This window comes from Panthera tigris, chromosome B3 (assembly GCF_018350195.1).
Source record: "Panthera tigris isolate Pti1 chromosome B3, P.tigris_Pti1_mat1.1, whole genome shotgun sequence".
NCBI classification, from domain to species: domain Eukaryota; kingdom Metazoa; phylum Chordata; class Mammalia; order Carnivora; family Felidae; genus Panthera; species Panthera tigris.
The window spans coordinates 40,750,962-40,770,025 of record NC_056665.1 but is presented as its reverse complement, the minus strand read 5'-3'; the positions used below and the strand labels follow the sequence as shown (position 1 = coordinate 40,770,025).

Here is a 19,064-nt window from a genome sequence, read left to right as displayed (position 1 = left end):
AAAGTCCTCAATGCCACTTAAAGTTTAAAACAAAGTTTTTGAGTAGGGTAGTGACATGATCAAACCTGTGTTTTGAATAACCACTTGTGAGGAAACATAAATGACCAATTAAAAAAATAAAAGACCAGAGGTAGGGGTAAGCATTTGAACATTGATTACCCATAATATGCAGATATCAGACATCTAAGATGAGTAACACTCAGTTCTCACCCTGCAGAGACTATAATCTAGCTCCTCACACAGGGCCTTGTACAGATGGCACACAAGTTTATTGAATTAATCACATAATGTGATGAGAGTTAAAAGAGAAATATGAACAAGTCCATAGAGGAGCCTGGATGAGGGAGTATAAAGCATCTGGCCACAAGTGGCACTCACAGTAAGTCTCAGAAGGACAGAGGAGAGAATAAAGGGTATTTCATAGTACATAAAAAATACTAATGTGAATAGTGAGATGGAAACATGATAGAAAATGCACAGAATCTGGTATACTGCATGTGGACCGACATGAATGGAGCACAAAATAAATGGAGAAAAATGGTGAGAAGTCAAGTCAGAAAGATCCAATAGGGACAGAGTGTGAATCACCTTGAATGCTAGCTTCTTACCCTAGGGTATGCACAACCAAACATATGTGGAGATGTGCCAGGGCATAAGCTATACAAATAAGGCACGCTTTTCCTAGATCCTCACTTTCCTTTGAAGATTTGGGAAAAATCTTTTTTATAGTAAAACAAACTTTTTATATTATAGAAATTGCACAGATTTCTTTTGAACAAAAAAAAAGGTAAGAGTTTAAAGAAATCCCAGGCACTTACAGATCTGCTTCTTCCAGAGTCCAGGGCGGGGATTGCGGGTGGCGGGGGAGGTCTCACCAATCAGCGGGTAAGCTTTTTCTCATTTTCCCCATTGGGCAGCCCAGGTTTCACAGTGTGTTTCGCTTTCTACAGTGTGAACCTGCCATCTCCCGTGAGGGTGGTACAGGGTATCTGCCAGGGGATGCCAGGGAGGGAGATGATTTTGCCATCTGACTGCTTCACATATAGACTTGCAGCTAAGCTCTCTGTTTTTACTCCTTCTCCCTACTTCATCCCTACTTTCTGAGCTCCTAGTGTCTCCAATTCTTTAGTTTAACTAGTGTAATTTATGTTACAAACCCCCCTACCCTTTCAATCATCAGCTTGCTCTGGACTGCTAAGTCAATTACCACTTAACTATCTACTCTCCAGCTTCAAAAATTTTATTAACATTTCTCACTTGTTTTCCTCTTCTCTCTCACTTTGTGTGTGTGTGTGTGTGTGTGTGTGTGTGTGTGTGTGTGTGTGTGTATTTATGCCTTAAAGAGGTCAAGAAGAATGTTCAACTCATCTTTTTAGCCCTGGCAACATATACAGTATCTGATATGTAATGGGTAACAGATGCTTGCTGCAGTGAAAACAAATTCATTTAACATTCAGGAGGTTCTGACAAAGTTCTAGGATAATAAAAAAAGAAGCCTAGGTTATAATCAGATATGGATAATCTTAAATGCATATATAGGAGTTTTGATTTCCTTATTCAGCTTGCTGTGAAACCAACAAAGGTCTTGTGCCACGAGTAAAAGCATAATGGTAAAAATTTTATTTTAAAAATATTAATATGGCCCCAAAGTATAAAATAAAAGAGAGGAGAATACCTAGAAAGAGGAGAGGAGAATACCTAGAAAGAAGATGAAGGGGAAGCTTTGATAGCAGAACATTTAAAGAATAAATGTTCTTTATATGGTTATGAGCATTCCATGAGTTAGAATATGTGAAAGTACTTTCTAAACTGCAAAATGCTAGATAAATCTAATTTTTATCTACTTCTCTTATTATTGCAGGGTATTACCCAATAATTGCTGGAAGAAAACAACTTAAAAGTATGATTTATAATCAAGGCATTTCAATGAGACAAAACTAATAACCTTTGGAGTACCTGTAAATGTGAAGGAGAAGGAAAAGAGAAGGGTCAAAAAAGTCTTCATCAGTTGAGAACAGAAAGAACCACAAGACGAGGCACTCTGCCACTCTACCATTACGATGCCTCCAAGTTCCCACTAAACCAAAAAGTAATCTATATGAAATGTTTCTCAGCTTCAACTTTTGTTATCTATATAAAAAGTTGGAGCCCCTGGGTGGCTCAGCTGGCTAAGTGTTCGACTCTTGCTTTCGGCTCAGGGCATGATCTCGCAGTTTGTGGGTTCCAGCCCCAGGTCCGGCTCTGCACTAACAGCAGGAAGTCTGCTTGGAATTCTCTCTCTCTCCCCCCCTCCCCCACTCACGTTCTCTCTCTTAAAATAGATGAATAAAGAATTTTAAAAATATAATCACAGAAACACAAGGAATAAGGAAGCCTATTAAGTTAACACCAAATGTGATAGCTGATACATCACAGAATGCTGACTTGTGTTTGCTTACTTTCTCTGGGGGCACCGAAAGAACTGAACACATGTCACCCTCTTCCAAAGCAATCATCCTTAATCCTAAGAGGCACTGGAGGTAACGAAATAATTCTCTTGTGCTATGCATCACTCAAATGAATTCCTTTGCCAGAGGCATCATGAAGACTGAACAGGCCAACACAAAGTGCAGCCATGTAAAAGGCTAGATAATCACTCAGCCACCATCCTCCTCAGTAATATACTTACTCAAAAATTTTGCTCTGGAAGAATTTAATTACAAAGATAGAGGGTTAAAATCCTGCCCATTTAAAATGAACGACTGCTTCAGCTAAAATAGATTTCTTAAATATATATATTTAAAACATATCAATAACTGTGAGAAAGGCAGGCATTTTAATGGACAGCAAAATGCCACCGATGAGATGGCACGATCCCAAGCACTCAAAGCTTTTAGTATCTGTTGCACAAAATCCACAATGCTTCCCACGCTCACTTCCTGGCTATGAGGTCTTTTATTGTTAATGGAAATGAAACTGCATTACATAGTAGTTTTTGGAGCTTTACGTCTAAACTCAGCCTTTTGAAACAGCAGCCCTGGATGTGATGCTGCCCATAAAACCCACTGCACGAAGACTTCCTATTTTAGTAAGTCACCTACAGAGACAACATTTACTGTAAGCTTCATCAGACACAGCATTATTTCAAAGAACCAGCAGGCCTCAGTTCTCAAGAGTCACACTGATAAAGGAACATACAGCCTCGGGTTCCCAGTTTAGTTAGATCTCCAGCTGTCACATTTTCTGGTCCTAAAGTGAAAGTAGTACATTTATAAATCACTACCTAGAACTTGTAAAAACAAATAAACAAACAAAAAATCCAGCCAAATGAACCTGAGGTATTTTGTGTTAAAAGAAGAAACTGCTTTTTTGTAACTTTCATTGGTTACCATGTCTATTCAGGGCAAAGAGGGCAGGCTGGCCTAGCGCCTCTACTACCCAGAGAACATCTTTTTAAGTAGGTATTATGATTAGGGGTAAGAAGATAACAAATAGAACTATAGCTTTAAAGAAAAGAGCCACAAATCTTTTTCATTTTTACTTAATTCTACTAGTGAACTCATACACTGTGCAGAAATGTTTCCCAAATGGTTAGCAGTTAACAAGACTAATTTCTCCTTGTGCTATGTTTCTTGAAGGGATTACTTATCAATATTAGTAGTATATTATTAAAAAATTAAATCTTGCTCAACAACACCGGTAATGTTATAGAACATGTTTACTGTTAATATGCAAAAACAGGTCTTATTTATTTATTTATAAACATGTCTATTTTAGGCAATGTTTGTTAAAATGTTTTCTCAAGTGCAGGACGTGATCCACTAGTGAAGTGTGAAATAAATAAATACAAGGGGTCCTGACCAACATGTTTTAAAAAAAAAATAGTGTAAAATAAAAAATACAGTATACCACTCTTAGCATGGTTATTATTTCATTAAATGTCTGCTTCAGATATATACACATATTAAATTGTGTATGCAGTGGATCATAGCGTATTTGTTTTAGTGTGTCATGGTCAAAAAACAAAAGCCACTAATAAAAACCTGGGGGTACCTGGGTGGCTTAATTGGTGGAGTGAACTCAACCCAAAACGGTAATAAGATACCATGGGAGAAACCTAACCAAAGAGGTAAAAGACTTGTATTCTGAAAAGGGTAAAACACTTACGAAAAAAATTGATGACACAAAGAATTGGAAAGACATTCCATGCTCATGAACTGGAAGAACAAATACTGTTAAAGTGTCTATACTCCCCAAAGCAATCTACACATTTAATGCAATCCCTATCATTTTTTTTTGGAGCATTTTTTGGAGAACTAGAACAATCAATCACAAAATTTGTGTGGAACCACAAGAGATCCCAAATAGCCGAAACGACTTTGAAAAAGAAAAGCAAAGAAGCATCACAATTCTGGATTTCAAGTTACATTACAAAGCTATAGTTATCAAACAGTATGTTACTAGCACAAAAATAGACACAGAGATCAAAGAAACAGAACAGAAAACCCAAAAAGGGGACACAACTATCTGGTCAATTAATCTTCAACAAAGCTGGAAAGAATACCCAATGGGAAAAAAACAGTCTCTTCAACAAATGGTGCTGGGAAAACTGGACAGCTATATGCAGAAGAATGAAATTGGACCACTTTCTTTTCTTTTTTATTACTTAAAAAAATTTTTTTTAACATTTATTCATATTTGAGAGTGAGAGAGACAGAGCATGAGTGGGGGAAGGGCAGAGAGAGCAGGAGACACAGAAACAGAAGCAGGCTCCAGGCTCTGAGCTGACAGCACAGAGCCCTACATGGGACTCAAACTCACGAACCTGTGAGATCATGACCTGAGCCGAAGTCGGACATCCAACCAACTGAGCCACCCAGGCACCCCTGGACCACTTTCTTATACCATACACATAAATAAATTCAAAATGGATGAAAGACCTAAATGTGAGACTTGTAACCATAAAAATCTTAGAGGAGAACATATAGGCAGTAACCTCTTTGACATGGGTCATAGCAAATTCTTTCTAGATGTGTCTTGGGAGGCAAGAACAAACTACTGGGACCTTCATCAAAATAAAATGCTTCTGCAGAGTGAAGGAAACAATCAATAAAACTAAAAGGCAACCTATGGGACGGGAGAAGATATCTGCAAATGACTTATCTGATAAAGGTTTAATATCCAAAATCTATAAAGAACTTATCAAACTCAACACCCCAAAAAAACAAAAACTCAGTTAAGAAATGTGCAGAAGATGGGGTCCCTGGGTGGCTCAAGTGGTTAAGCATCTGATTCTTGATCTCAACTCAGGCCATGATCTCACAGTTTGTGAGTTCGAGTCCCATGTTGGGCTTTTCCCAGACAGTGTGGTGCCTGCTGGGGATTCTATCTCTCTTTCTCTCTCCTCTCCATCTGTGACCCTCCCCTGCTTGTGCTTACTCTCGGAGGTTCTCTAATAAATAGACTTAAAAAAAAAAAAAAGAAAAAGAAATGGGCAGAAGATACGAATAGACATTTTCCCAAAGAAGACATACATGCTCGGGGCGCCTGGGTGGCTCGGTAGGTTAAGCGTCTGACTTCGGCTCAGGTCATGATCTCGCGGTCCTTGAGTTCGAGCCCCACGTCAGGCTCTGTGCTGACTGCTCAGAGCCTGGAGGCTGTTTCAGATTCTGTGCCTCCCTCTCTCTCTGCCCCTCCCCTGTTCATGCTCTGTCTCTTTCTGTCTCAAAAATAAATAAACGTTAAAAAAAAAAAATTAAAAAAAAAAAAAGAAGACATACATGCTCAACATTGCACACCATCAGGCAAATGCAAATCAAAACTCCAATGAGGTGGTACCTCACACCTGTCAGAATGGCTAAACTCAACAATACAAAGACATACATGCTCAACATTGCACACCATCAGGTAAATGCAAATCAAAACTCCAATGAGGTGGTACCTCACACCTGTCAGAATGGCTAAACTCAACAATACAAGAAACAACCAGTGCGGGTGAGGATAGGGAGAAAGGGAAACCCTCTTGCACTGTTGGTGGGAATGCAAACTGGTGCAGCCACTCTGGAGAACAGTATGGAGGTTCCTCAAAAAGTTAAAAACAGGGGCGCCTAGATGGCTTAGCGAGTTAAGCATCTGACTCTTGATTTCAGTTCAGGTCATGATCTCACAATTGTAGGACCCATATTGGGCTCCACACCACACTCAGTATGGAGCCTGGTAAGATTCTCTCTCTCCTTCTGCCTGTCCTGTGCTCCCATGCACACACTCTCTCTCTCTCTCTCTCAAAAAAAAAAAAAAAAAAAAAAAAAAAGTTAAAAATAGAACTACCTTACAATCCAGCAATTGCACTACTAGGTTCTTAATCCAAACAATACAAAAATACTAATTCAAAGAGATATATGTACCCTGATGTTTACAGCAGCATTATCTACCACAGCCAAATTATGGAAACAGCCCAAGTGTCCACTGACTGATGAATGGATAAAGATGTGGTATGTGTCTGTGCACACACATTCGCACACACACACAATGGATTATTACTCAGCCATTAAAAAAGAATGAAATCTTGTCATTTGCAATGACACAGATGGAGCTAGAGAGTATTATGCTAAGTGAAATAAATCAGTCAGAGAAAGACAAGTACCATATTACTTCATTCATATGTAGGATTTAAGAAACAAATGAACAAATGGGGTAAAAAAGAGGGAGGCAAACCAAGAATCAAACTTTTTTTGTTAATTTTAGAGAGACAGTGAGAGAGAGTGAGCATGACTGGGGAAGAGGACAAGAGGGGGAGAGAAAGAAAAGGAATGAGAATTTCAAGCAAGCTCCACACCCACTGTGGAATAGAGGCTTGACACAGGGCTCAATCCCATGACCCTGAGATCATGACCTAAGCCAAAATCAAGAGTTGGACACTCAACTGACAGAGCCACCCAAGTGTCCCCCCCTCACTTTTTTTTTGAAAGACTCTTAACTAGAGAACAAATTGTTGGTTACCAGAGGGGAGGTGGGTGGGTAGGGATGGGTAAAATAGGTGATGAGGATTAAGGAGAGCACTTGCTGTGATGAGCATATGGAAGTGTTTAAATCACTATATTGTAACCTGAAACTAATAATGTACTGTATGCTAACAAACTGGAATTTAAGTAAAAACTAAAAAAACATGCACATGAAAAAAATTTTTAATCAAAACCTTCTGGAAAGCAGTTTCAATGATCTCAATTTGAGTCAGTGATTGGCCTAACTTCATTGACTTTTGATAGTAAGAAAAATGAGGGGTTCTCTAATGGCTCAAAGTCTGGAATAAGGCTTAGTAGGGTGAGATAAAAGGGTGGGACGGTATTTATAAATGGGATCAAAGAAAGACCCATATATCCCGTTTCAAGAAGGGGAGCCTATGAAGTACTTACAGAGGCCTCTGCTTTACTAAGCAAATGAGTAAAACTTTCTATATCAGAGTGGTGAGAAAAAAAAATTGGAATGAATCACTCCAGAAAGCATGATATTCTGCAGCAGAAAAATACTAAAGTACTTTATTTTTTGAATTTAATTATTATGTAAAGTTTTAAAGTTTTATAATGATTACCCCATGTAACCTCACCCAATTTCAATAACTAAATTATTTTGAAGCAAATCCCAGGTATTATATTTTACTAAAAAATATTTCATTAAAGAGGCGCCTGGGTGGCTCAGTCAGTTAAGCATCCGACTTCAGCTCATGTCATGATCTCATGGTTCGTGAGTTCGAGCCCTGGGTCAGGATCTGTGCTGAAACCTCAGTGCCTGGAGCCTGCTTCAGATCATGTGTCTGTCTGTCTCTCTCGCTGCCCCTCCCCCACTCATGCTCTGTCTCTCTCTCAAAAATAAACATTAAAAAAACTTTTTTATTAAAAAAAATTTCATTATGAATCTCTAATAGATGTGAAGTACTTTTTCAGAACAGGCAGATGACTTGGTATTTGAAGACTTCTGCAATATAAATGTGGCAAATCAGAAGACCAAATGGAGATCCATGGACAAGGAGAAGGCTATACCAGTCAGACATTCAAGCCACTCAGGAAGAAAAGTCTACTTGGTCCTTTCAACAGTAAAAGGATTGAAAGTGAAAAAATACAACTATGAAAAGAGTTCAAAGTGATTCTAGAAGCAAGTGATTCTAGAAAAACTAAAACCATGGATTGTCAATTATTTGAATTTGATCATCAGCTAAAACAGTCTAATATGTTATTAATATTTGTTCTTTTGTTGTTTGTGCTTTTGTTCTTAACTAGGAATCCACTGTCAAATCTGAGGGTGTGAAGATTTAGACTTATCGTCTAAGAGATTTATAGTTTGGGCTCTTACATTTAGTTCTTTGATCCACTTTGGATTAATTTTTGAATATGATATGAGGTCCAGGTTCAAATCAAATCCTTTGTATGTGAGTATCCAGTTGTCCTAAGAGCATTTATTGAAAAAATATAGTTCTCCATTGAATGGTCTTGGCATACTGGTCAAAAAGCAATGGATCACAGATGATTCTCAATCTATTATGTCTATTATAATGCCAGTACCACTGGCATTAGATCACTGTTGCTTTGTAGTAAGTTTTGAAATAAAAAAGTGTGAGTCATTCAACTTTATTCTTGTTTTTCAATACTGTTTTGGCTCTTCTGGGCACCTTGCAACTACATATGAATTTTACGATCAGCCTGTCAATTTCTACAAAGAAGCCCAGCTAGAATTCTGACAGGGATTGTGTTAAATCTGTAGATCAGTTTGGGGAGTACTACCATCTTAACAATATTAAGTTTGATCCCTAAATATGAAGGTCTTTCCATGTATTTAGGTCTTTAATTTCTTTTAACATTTTATAGTTTTCAGAGTATAAATTTTACACTCATTTTGTTAAATTTATTCTATTTTGATAGTATTGTAAACAGAATTGTTTTCTTAACTTTGTTTTCAGGTTAAACATAGATGCTTTTGTTTAATAACAATTTGGACCTCTTCTCTCATGATCCATTCCCAGAAGGATATTATGTCTTTTAATTAGAAAAGACTGAGCCACCCAGGCACCCTAAGTATCAGTAATTTTTAATTCTGACCGAAGGGGCATGGGGATGTACATTAAAGTGCTCTCATAGCTCAGTTGTGAACAATATATTCACAACCATACAACTATAAATGTAAAAAAACCCGGTGTGTGTGTGTATGCTTTAGCCCCAGAGGGGGTGCACCATTCTTGGAGGTACTGTAATACCACGTTGATGCACAGAGTGAATGGGGCAAGCACCTATTCCATCTCCCTGCTCTAAAAAACATTTAACTTACTGTCCTCGGATACAGGACATACCAGATATTAAACTAATAAGAACAGATACTATACTTGATCTTAGCCAAGAGGCCAAGAAGTAACTGTGTAGAAAAATGGTTTAACAAAGTATATGATGTAAGTATACAGGGAGAACATGGGGGAGTGACTGGGATGGTGTACACAAGAAAAATGAAAAACAATATTCAATAACACTTAAAAAAAGGAAGCATCTAGAGGACATGGTTAAAAGAGTGGAAATGCTTGTCTGTAGAGATCAGGACTTTACTACCTATGCCATATGGTTATTTTCATTAAAATTATTATAGGGCACCTGGGTGGCTCAGTCGTTTAAGCATCTGACTTCAGCTCCGGACATGATCTCACAGTTGGTGAGTTCAAGACCCACATCAGATCCTCTGTCCCCCTCTATCTCTACCCCTCTCTCACACTATCTCAAAAACAGACAAACATTAAAAAAATTAAATTATAAAAGGGTGTTGGCTGTCAGTAAAGCATGCGACTCTTGACCTCAGAGTTGTGAGTTCAAGCCCCACACTGGGTATAGAGATTACTTAAAAAATAAAGTTAAAATAAAAAATTAAATTATAAAAAATAGATTATCTAGGGGCACCTGTGCAGCTCAGTCGGGTTGAGCATCTGACTTCAGCTCAGGTCATCATCTCACAGTTCATGAGTTCAAGCCCCACATCAGGCTCACTGCCATCAGCACAGAGTCTACTTCAGAGTCCACTTCAGATCCTGTCCCTCTCTCTCTGCCCCTCCCCTGCTTGTACTCTCTCAAAAATAAATAAAACACTAAATAAATAAGTAAGTAAGTAAGTAAGTATCTATAAGCATTCTCTTGCCCTAGTAACCCCAACTCAGGAAAAAACTGGATTAACCTAGACTTTTTGGAAAAGTACAAGTTCAGGCAGTTTTCTCCTTAGGATGCATGATGACATCATGTAAATATGGATTCTAAACTCTCCTCATAATAAATCCCAAATCATCTTTGCTTCATAGTACTGCTCACACAATTCCAGATGGCTTTTAGCAATCCTGGCAATTTCACCATTAAATTCTCCTGATAAACTAGCCAAGATACCAATGCATAATCCTGCAAGAATCTTATCTGTGACACTCTAAAATCACCATATTAATGTGATACGGACTGTGTCAGCGAATGTGGTTAAAGGGCTAAATGGGTGATGGGTACTAAGGAGGGCACTTGCTTGATGAGCACTGGGTATAATATATGCAATGAATCATTAAATTCTACTCAGGAAACCAATACTACAACTATATGTTAACTAAATTTAAATACAAACTTAAAAAAATGAAAAAATAAAATAAATAAAACTTAAAAATAAATAAAGTGGTTGATTCCTACCAGTTTTTGATAGACTGTGCTGAGAAAAAGAAAAAAAATTCTTCCTTAAGCTCTGTTAAAGTGCTTTAACAAACTCCTGGAGTTAAAACCAACAGAATGTAATTCTAAAAGAAATTAAAGCTATGATACTACTAGGAACAAGAATTTTATACTTATTTGTGATTTTTCAAGTAAGTTAAAACACATTATTTCTAGAATCAGAATTTTAATGTTTTTAAATATTTATTTATTTTTGAGAGAGAAAGAGTGGAGGAGGGGCAGAGAGAAGGAGAGAGAGAGAATCCCACGTTGGCTCCACACCTTCAGCAGAAGTCCTACTCAGGGCTCGAACTCACCAACCTAGAGATCACGACCTGAGACAAAATGAAGAGCCAGACACTTAACCGACTGAGCCACCCAGGCACCCCTGGAATCGTAATTTTAAATTAAGTCCCTCCACAACATACTGTAGAAGCAAAACAAAGAATATAATCTATTACACAACTGTTAAGTGGGAACATAAACATCCCTTAGCGAAGTATTTTGTCAGTTTTACAACTTACTTTTAAATGATTCAAACACACACTCTCTCTCACACACACACTCTCTCTCACACACACACACTCTCACACCAATGTTCACAAACATATCTCCAAAGATATAAAGCATCTGGAAAAAACATTAACTGGTAAATTGAGGTAATAGTATATTATGGATAATCACCATCCTGGTTTTTTTTACTTTTTAGTAAAATTTTGAAAATCTTCTTCATACAAAGTTGGGAAAAATTAAAACAAAAGTTTAAACAATATGTGTATTATAGGGCACCCGGGTGGCTCAGTCAGTTAAGCATCCTACTCAGTTTCAGCTCAGGTCATGGTCTCGCAGTTTCGTGAGTTCAACCCCTGCGTTGGGCTCTGTGCACTGACAGAGGGAGCCTGCTTGGGATTCTCTCTCTGCCCCTCCCCCACTTGCGTTCTGTCTCTCTCAAATTAACGTAAAAAAATTTTTTTTAAATCAAGAATATCTGTATTATGTGTACAAATTAAATGCTCACTATGTACCAACCACTGTCTTAAATGATTATATGCATTACCTGGATTTTATCTTCACAACACATCTGTTAAATTAGGTATTATTTCTACTCTCATCTTATAGAGGAAAAAAATAAAACCTGGAAAGGCAATATGACTTCAGGACTCTTACTTTTAAGAAAGAAAGTAATGACACGACTTCTAAACTTGTTTTAGTTTGTTCCATCCAAAGACCCTATAAATTTGCAAATATACAGGAAAACCTTAACAATGTTGTAAAAGCACCTTATAATCAGTGTTAATGTTTCATTGCTTGGCATGGTTTTTGGCTGATACAGACTTTGTTCTCTTTGTTCAAATGATAAGATTTACTAGAAACTATGAATAAAAAAGTAACATTTGATTTTACAATGCCTTCACTTTCATCTAGAGAATAAACACTTAAATTTTATCTTAAGCCTATATTCTTTCAGATGAATGATATTCAAAAAATTTTAATGGAGAATAGTATCTTTTAAATAAAATCTTACTGAAAACTTAATATATAGGTGACAGAATCCTGTCTCCTCACTCTTCCTTTCTCATTTCCTCACAGTGCAAAATAAAGGCTCTGAGACTTTGTGGGACACAATATGAAACCAAGTGCTTTAGAATCTGTAAACTGTTAATGATCACAACTGCCAAACACAGAACTCGCTGGTAAAAGCTGAAATTACAAATTCCAATTTAAGTTCATTAGTGATAGGTAAGAAAACAACAATATGCAGAGAAGTTTTCATGTACACCCTACTTGAGACACAGAAGTAAGTATCTTATTTTAGAAGTCAGGGAGGAGTGTGTCAAAGGATAAGCTGCTACCCTTAGCCAATTTACCTTCTGTGCTAACATACTTTAGCGATTTCATCAGATAACAAAGACGAAAAAGAGCAAAAAAAATCAATTCTTTACGCTTCCATTTTTTTATTTGCAAGTAAAACGATTTTCTAACAATGTTCTACTTCACAAGGGTAATATGAAGATTATTAAAATTATATGCAAGATTGTAGAGTCTCAGGGGTCTGCCATAAATATAAGTACATACCCATTAGAATGTAAAAGAAATATCATCTCCTTATTCTTGCAACTAAAGAAAAACAAGCCATTATTACTAGACTACATTAAATGTAGACAACACTTTCTTAATTCTGGAGGAACAGAATCATTTAAATCTTAATGTTTACATGATTCTTTCCAGACCAGGTTCAGCAGAATACTCAAAACTTTAAAAAAAAAAAAAAAAAGTCCTCAAATTAGCCTCCATGTTTCTCATTTAATAAAAAAACAACTTGCAGATCTGTGTCTACTCCATCATGTCCTCCTAGCTTTTATTCACAATCATTCTTCATCAATCTTCCTTTCTTGAATCTTCAAAATTCCCTTATCTACTAAGGCAATCAATGTACACATATAAGACTCCATAGAAATCTTTCCATTGAGAAGCAGACAAAGGCCACAAAGAAGTAACTCTTAAAAAAAGAAATATAAATCAACGTGTGAAGATGTTTAACTTGGGGCATGTGGCTGGCTCAGTTGGTAGAGCATGCAACTGTTGATCTTGGGGTTATGAGTTGGAGTCCCATGTTAGGGATGGAGTTTACTTAAAAAAGATATTTAATTTTACCCATGAGCCTATACACATTTAACAAGATACCATTTTCCCTTATCAGACTACCATAGATGAAAATATTTTCAATAATTTAGTTCAAGGTTTTTGAAGGGGTAAAGAACCATTTAAGCACACACATGCACAGAGAGGCAGAAAGTAAAGAGAAACCACCTTTCTAGGAGGCAAATTTATAATATGTAATAAAATTGCAAGTATGTATATCCCTTGACTCAGAGTGTACATTTCCAGGATTTATCCTAAGAAAATAATCAGCCAAGTTTGTACTATGAAGATGGGATGTACTACAAGCATCTACAAGGATGTTCAGTATAGTATTATTTATAGTATGAAAAAACACAATTTATACATATATATATTGACTAAATAAATTACTGAATTAACTACAGACATTAAAAAATGATCTATTTTTTAAATTAGAAGTTCCTGCTATATTAAGTGATAAAAGCAGGTTTATAGTACAGTTTGACTGCATTTCCTTTTTAAAAAAAATTTTTTTTTAATGTTTATTTTTGAGAGACAGAGTGCAAGCGGGGGAGGGGCAGAGAGGGTGGGAGACACAGAATCCGAGGCAGGTCCCAGGCTCCAAGACATCAGCAAAGAGCCAGACGTGGGGCTTGAACCCACGAACCCTGAGATCATGACCTGAGCTGAAGTCGGATGCTTCAACGACTGAGCCACCCCAGGCACCTCTTGACTGCATTTCTAAAATATGTCCCGATAAACATTTTTAAATTCTAAAAAATTAAATTAAATGAAATTAGAGGCTATCTTTGAGAAACGTGTCAAGAAAAATTAGAAAACTTTGGCAAGAGACATGTTATTTTCTCTTTAAAAATTTTCCTTTAAAAATTTTTTTTGGGGCGCCTGGGGGCTCAGTTGGTTGAGTGTCCGACTTTGGTTCAGGTCATGATCTCACAGCTTGTGAGATCACAGCTTTCTCACAGCTTTCACATTTACTTGGTCTCTCCAAGCTAGCAAACTCAGTGGTATTGGAAACCTTCCCCTCAAATAATTGGTTGGTCAAATCTGGCCTACAGCCTACTTCTGAAATTTCTCCCTCATTCATCCCTTCCTCTCAATCTCACTGTCAGTTGCAGAGCTAAGAACTAAAGCAGTCCCACCCATTTCTGACTTAGACTCTAAAGGCAAACAAACATTTCTTAAGTACCCATTAAACATTTCTTAAGTACACATTATATGCCATAAACAGTAAAAAGGAGCTAAGAATATAAAGATTAATGAAGCAAAGTACTACCATCAAGCTCATCCGGAGGCAGAGAGATGCAGCAAGATAATACAATGTGACAAGTACTACAACAGAGCAAAATCCACAAGATGTCAATCTCTTTCTTATCTGATCTAATCTTAAAACTACCTGAATTATCTTTCTAGAATACAAACCAGATCCGTCACTCTTCTGTGGTAAAGTCCTTGGTGAGTCTACTCCACTGCCTACAGGATAAAGTCCAAATGTTTTAATACCATCCAAACACTTCACAGTCTGGTCCCAATCCACCTAATGGTACCTATTACTTCTCTTTTACTTCACATCCAATAACTCAGTCATGTACAATTAGTTGCTGCTCTGATAATATTTTGTGCTCCTAATATTGGAGAGCCCTGCTTCCTTGTGCCCACCAGCGGAAATCCTATCCTACTATCAAATAATACTTCCTCTCTGAAACCTTTATTAACCTCTGCCAATGTAGTTTTTATACAATCTATTGAAATACTTATCACTTCACATTTGTTTTTCTTTCTACTGCTAAACTGTGAGACAGATTTTTTTGAAAGTGTTTTTTAAGCTTATTTATTTTATTATTTTTTTAATGTTTATTTATTTTTGAGAGAGAGAGAGACAGAGCGTGAGCAGGGGAGGGGCAGAGAGGGAGACACAGAATCCGAAGCAGGCTCCAGGCTCCGAGTGGTCTGCACAGAGCTGGATGTGGAGCTTGAACCCACGAACCGTGAGATCATGACCTGAGCTGAAGTCAGACACTTAACCAACTGAGCCACCCAGGTGCCCCTATTTATTTTTGAGAGAGAGAGAGAGAGAAAGGGAAGGGAAAGGGCAGAAAGAAAGAGGAGGAGAGAGAGAATCACTGTCAGTGCAGAGCCCAAGGCTGGGCTCAAACTCACAAATCTTGAGATCATGACCTCAGGCAAAATCAAGAGTTAGACGCTCAACCAACTGAGCCATCCAGGCACCCTATGAAACTGAGATTCTTAAGGACAGAAACTAATTTTGTTATGCTACCTTACCCAAAGTCTAGAAAGACAATAATTACTCAAGAAATGTTTGTTAAATGGATGATGGGTGGAAACAGATTTGCAGAGAACAAAAATGTACTAATCATTACATTATTTTTTTTCTCTATCTAGAATCCAGAGTTCTACCTAAATCCAGTGGCACTAAGGCTACTACCTACCATCACCCCCACATACCAGGAGCCTGAAGGAGGTCATGTTTTTTCCTCTCTTCCTATTCATCTGGCTATCTATCTATCCAACCCACAAATTAACAACAGTAATACATAAAGAATCCCCACCCTACAAGGGGCTTATATTCAACTAAGGAGAGACAATTAACAGGTAAACAAATACAAATAAATCATATCAGGTAGTGATCCATGTGATGAATAAAATAGTTTGATAGGATAGAATACGGCTAGGAGAGAAATATGCCATTTTAAATGGAGGCCGGGAAGAAATCACTGAAGGTTTCTCTGAGAAGGTAACAAAAGTTGAAGCCTAAAGGATAAGAAGCAACCACCTAAGCAAAATATGGGGGCAGAATTCTGTAGTAGAAGGAACTCTAAGCGAAAAGCTCTGAAGCAGAAATGCATTTGGCTGCTTGAGGGGCTGAGAGACAGTATGGCTAGAGAAAGAAATGAATTTGGAGGAAGAAAGCATGGCCTTGTAGGTGGTAGCCTTGGTGAAGGCCCATCTGCACCTGCCTTGAGTTTAGAATTTCCTAGTTTACATCTTCTGTTGGTCACACAACCTCCTACTTACTAATGTCACAGCAAAAGCACAATGGAAGGGAGTATATAGCATACCCATCCTGTTGTTAGGAAGATGTCAAACGATTCTGGAAGTACCTTTTCTCGTTTCTGTTGATTAAAATATTCCTAGATACAATGTCCTGACAATATGGCCCCAGAGCTAATGAAAACCTGGTAAGCACATAAGACTAAAATCACTTCAAAAGAAAGAAAAGCCTTTCCACTGACTACAAGGCAAGCCAAAATGAGAACTACCAAAATTATCCTAAATTCATGGGAGGAAATAAAACAGAACACTCTACTACTCTGAAATACACATGGGCTACAAATTTATCCTTTTAACTCAGTAAGTGTTTCTAAACCCATGTAAACTTAAAGATCGTACAATACAAATCCAGACTTAAGTAATTAGACAGATTTCTAGTTTTCATTGACTACAGTTTTTCTTCACCTTTAGAGAAATAAAACAATTTTGTGACCTTTTGAGAATGCAAGAATTTATATGCATCATAAACTGCCTCTCAGCAGTAATTCTGTGGATGTTCATGCCACAATCTATTTAATTCCAGCTTACTACTGTGATGTTAGAGCAAAGTCAATCCATTACATAAATGAATATTCAAGAAACTAGGTTCTAAAACAACTCAGTAGTTGCTAGGAACTCAAACAGTGTGAAATTACACATCTTACTCCTATTCTCAGTAGCATCTGCTGGCTTTGCTAACCCGACCATCACTAAATATAAAGAGCCTTCCATTACACTAGTCAGGTCTTAAAATTCCAGGCCGCTGGCCTTCCACTGGTAAAAATAAATTCACTGTCAGCATCCTTAAATTCAATTCTGCACCCAGTGATCTGTGGCTAGTGTACTGACTCTTTCCTGAATCTATGGGGGATTATACACAAGATTATTTTTCCTTCTTCTTTTGCAGATTAGTATTAGAGTTAGCAAACAATAATTATCTTATGCTCCCAAACTTCTGTTCCCCCAAGGGCTACAGTCCCTTACAACAGGTCTTCATATTAATCCATACCCAAAACAGCTATGGAGAAAAAGCAAATACTTTAGCCTAAAAGGGGACCTCTTCACATTCTCCACACTGATGTCCAACTTCATGTATTTATATCTTTCATTTTCTCTTCCCAATTTTGCTCAGGGAGAGCCACAGAAAAGTTTCTATGTACCTACTGTATCTTCTTCTCAATTTCTGCTTTATTCTGCTGTTTTTCATTATCTCACTCACATATTCACACCTGAAATTTAAAAATCCATTTCCTCGGTTGGGATATAAAATTGCATAATTTCTCCCTGGAGTTCTAGCTCAATCCTGATGTCAGGATTTCCAGGAAGAAATGCAAACATAGCATCAGTTGGAAAGCCTCTCTCAACAGGATGTATGTCCTTACAGACTGAGTCTGCATGTTACTGAGTAAGAATCTACTCTACTCTTCCCTTATCAGTCTGAATTGAAGCAAGGCCTTACTCCCTTCTCAGAGTGTGGTCCAAGGACCAACAATATCTAGGTGATCTGGAAATCTGTTAAACAGAATTTAGGACTCTACCTCTCAGAACAACTAAATCATAATTTTTATTTTTACTGATATCTGTACGCACATCTCCCTACATCATAAAATCTCAGAACTGGTGGTAAATTTAAGAACCTATCACACACAAACAGAGAGGAACCTTGGATACAACTCTAACTGATAATGACCAGTCCCCTTCACAAATTCTTTATTGCTTATACGAACAGGTCCTCCTTAGGAGAATTTCTCATAAAATCATAAACTTCTTGTCTTGAAACACACAAAAGCTAATTATAGCTGTTGGTGGTTGTGGAAGCGGCCGATATAAACAAGTTCTTACCTAATCTGAGCTCTCCGAAGTTCCCACACCCTATCTTCTTGCCAACCCTGAAGTTGGGTCCCACCATAAGAACCCCAGAGGATGTTGAGGAGCCAGACGGTCGGGTACAGTGTGCACTCCTTTGTGCCATGGGTTTAGTTGTCCGTTGTCTTTCATCCTTCTCTCTACTAGGATGGTCCATGATCCTACACGACAGAGTCTCTGCACAAGTAGCCTCAGTCTGTGTACCTCTCTTCAATACAAAAGTATGTCCAAATAAACTGTAGTCAGAGAAAGGTAAGGAAATCTTTTGGCACCATATTTATGTTTCTAATGTATTTCCAGGAGATGAACAACTGATTCGTTCTCGTAGGACACGTAGTCTCTGGATCTCAAGCATAGGAGGGTATTTTGTAACCTGGGTAAAAATCAAGAAAATATACACTTATAAGTTAAATTTTAAAACAAATCCAGCAAGTTACCACTAATTAGAATGGATCGTATCCAAAAATGAACAAAGTGGATAGCTTCCTAAAATGGGTTTTGATTTTATATCCTCCAACAGTTTAGCCATCTGGACTAGTTATTTATCTGATAACATAAGCTCAGTAGGCTGCAGACCATGGCAGCTAAGGGAACACACAAGTCGTTAATAGAAAATGCTGTCTTCTAGTACTGTACATATGACCCAAAAGAAAGCTGTTTACTCCGTTTTTCATCACTGGGTAACAGAAAGATAGATTAAGCCTAGTTAAATAAACTGAAGACAATTAAAAGCTCTTCCTTTAACTTTGGACAGAACCTGTTAGAAATGAAGCTACTTACCGTCCCCCTCCTCCATCCCCACCATTTATCAAGCACTGAGGG

General features: G+C 37.5%; 1 protein-coding gene and 1 non-coding gene across 25 annotated transcripts in view; both read right to left on the bottom strand.

Moving 5' to 3' along the window:
* CSNK1G1 (casein kinase 1 gamma 1) overlaps positions 1–19,064 on the bottom strand; it is a 173,684-nt gene that overhangs the window by 87,265 nt on the left and 67,355 nt on the right. For all 24 annotated transcript variants that reach the window (XR_006218573.1, XR_006218574.1, XR_006218575.1 and 21 more), the window contains one exon: positions 18,219–18,615. Coding sequence is in view for 18 of the 24 variants with exons in the window: in XM_042988658.1 (XP_042844592.1) it covers positions 18,219–18,399 (181 nt within the window). In the remaining 6 variants the exon portion in view is untranslated. The remainder of the gene's footprint in view (positions 1–18,218; positions 18,616–19,064) is intronic.
* LOC122240006 lies at positions 9,190–9,379 on the bottom strand. Its single transcript, XR_006219388.1, has one exon. It is a non-coding gene; the product is annotated as a U2 spliceosomal RNA (small nuclear RNA).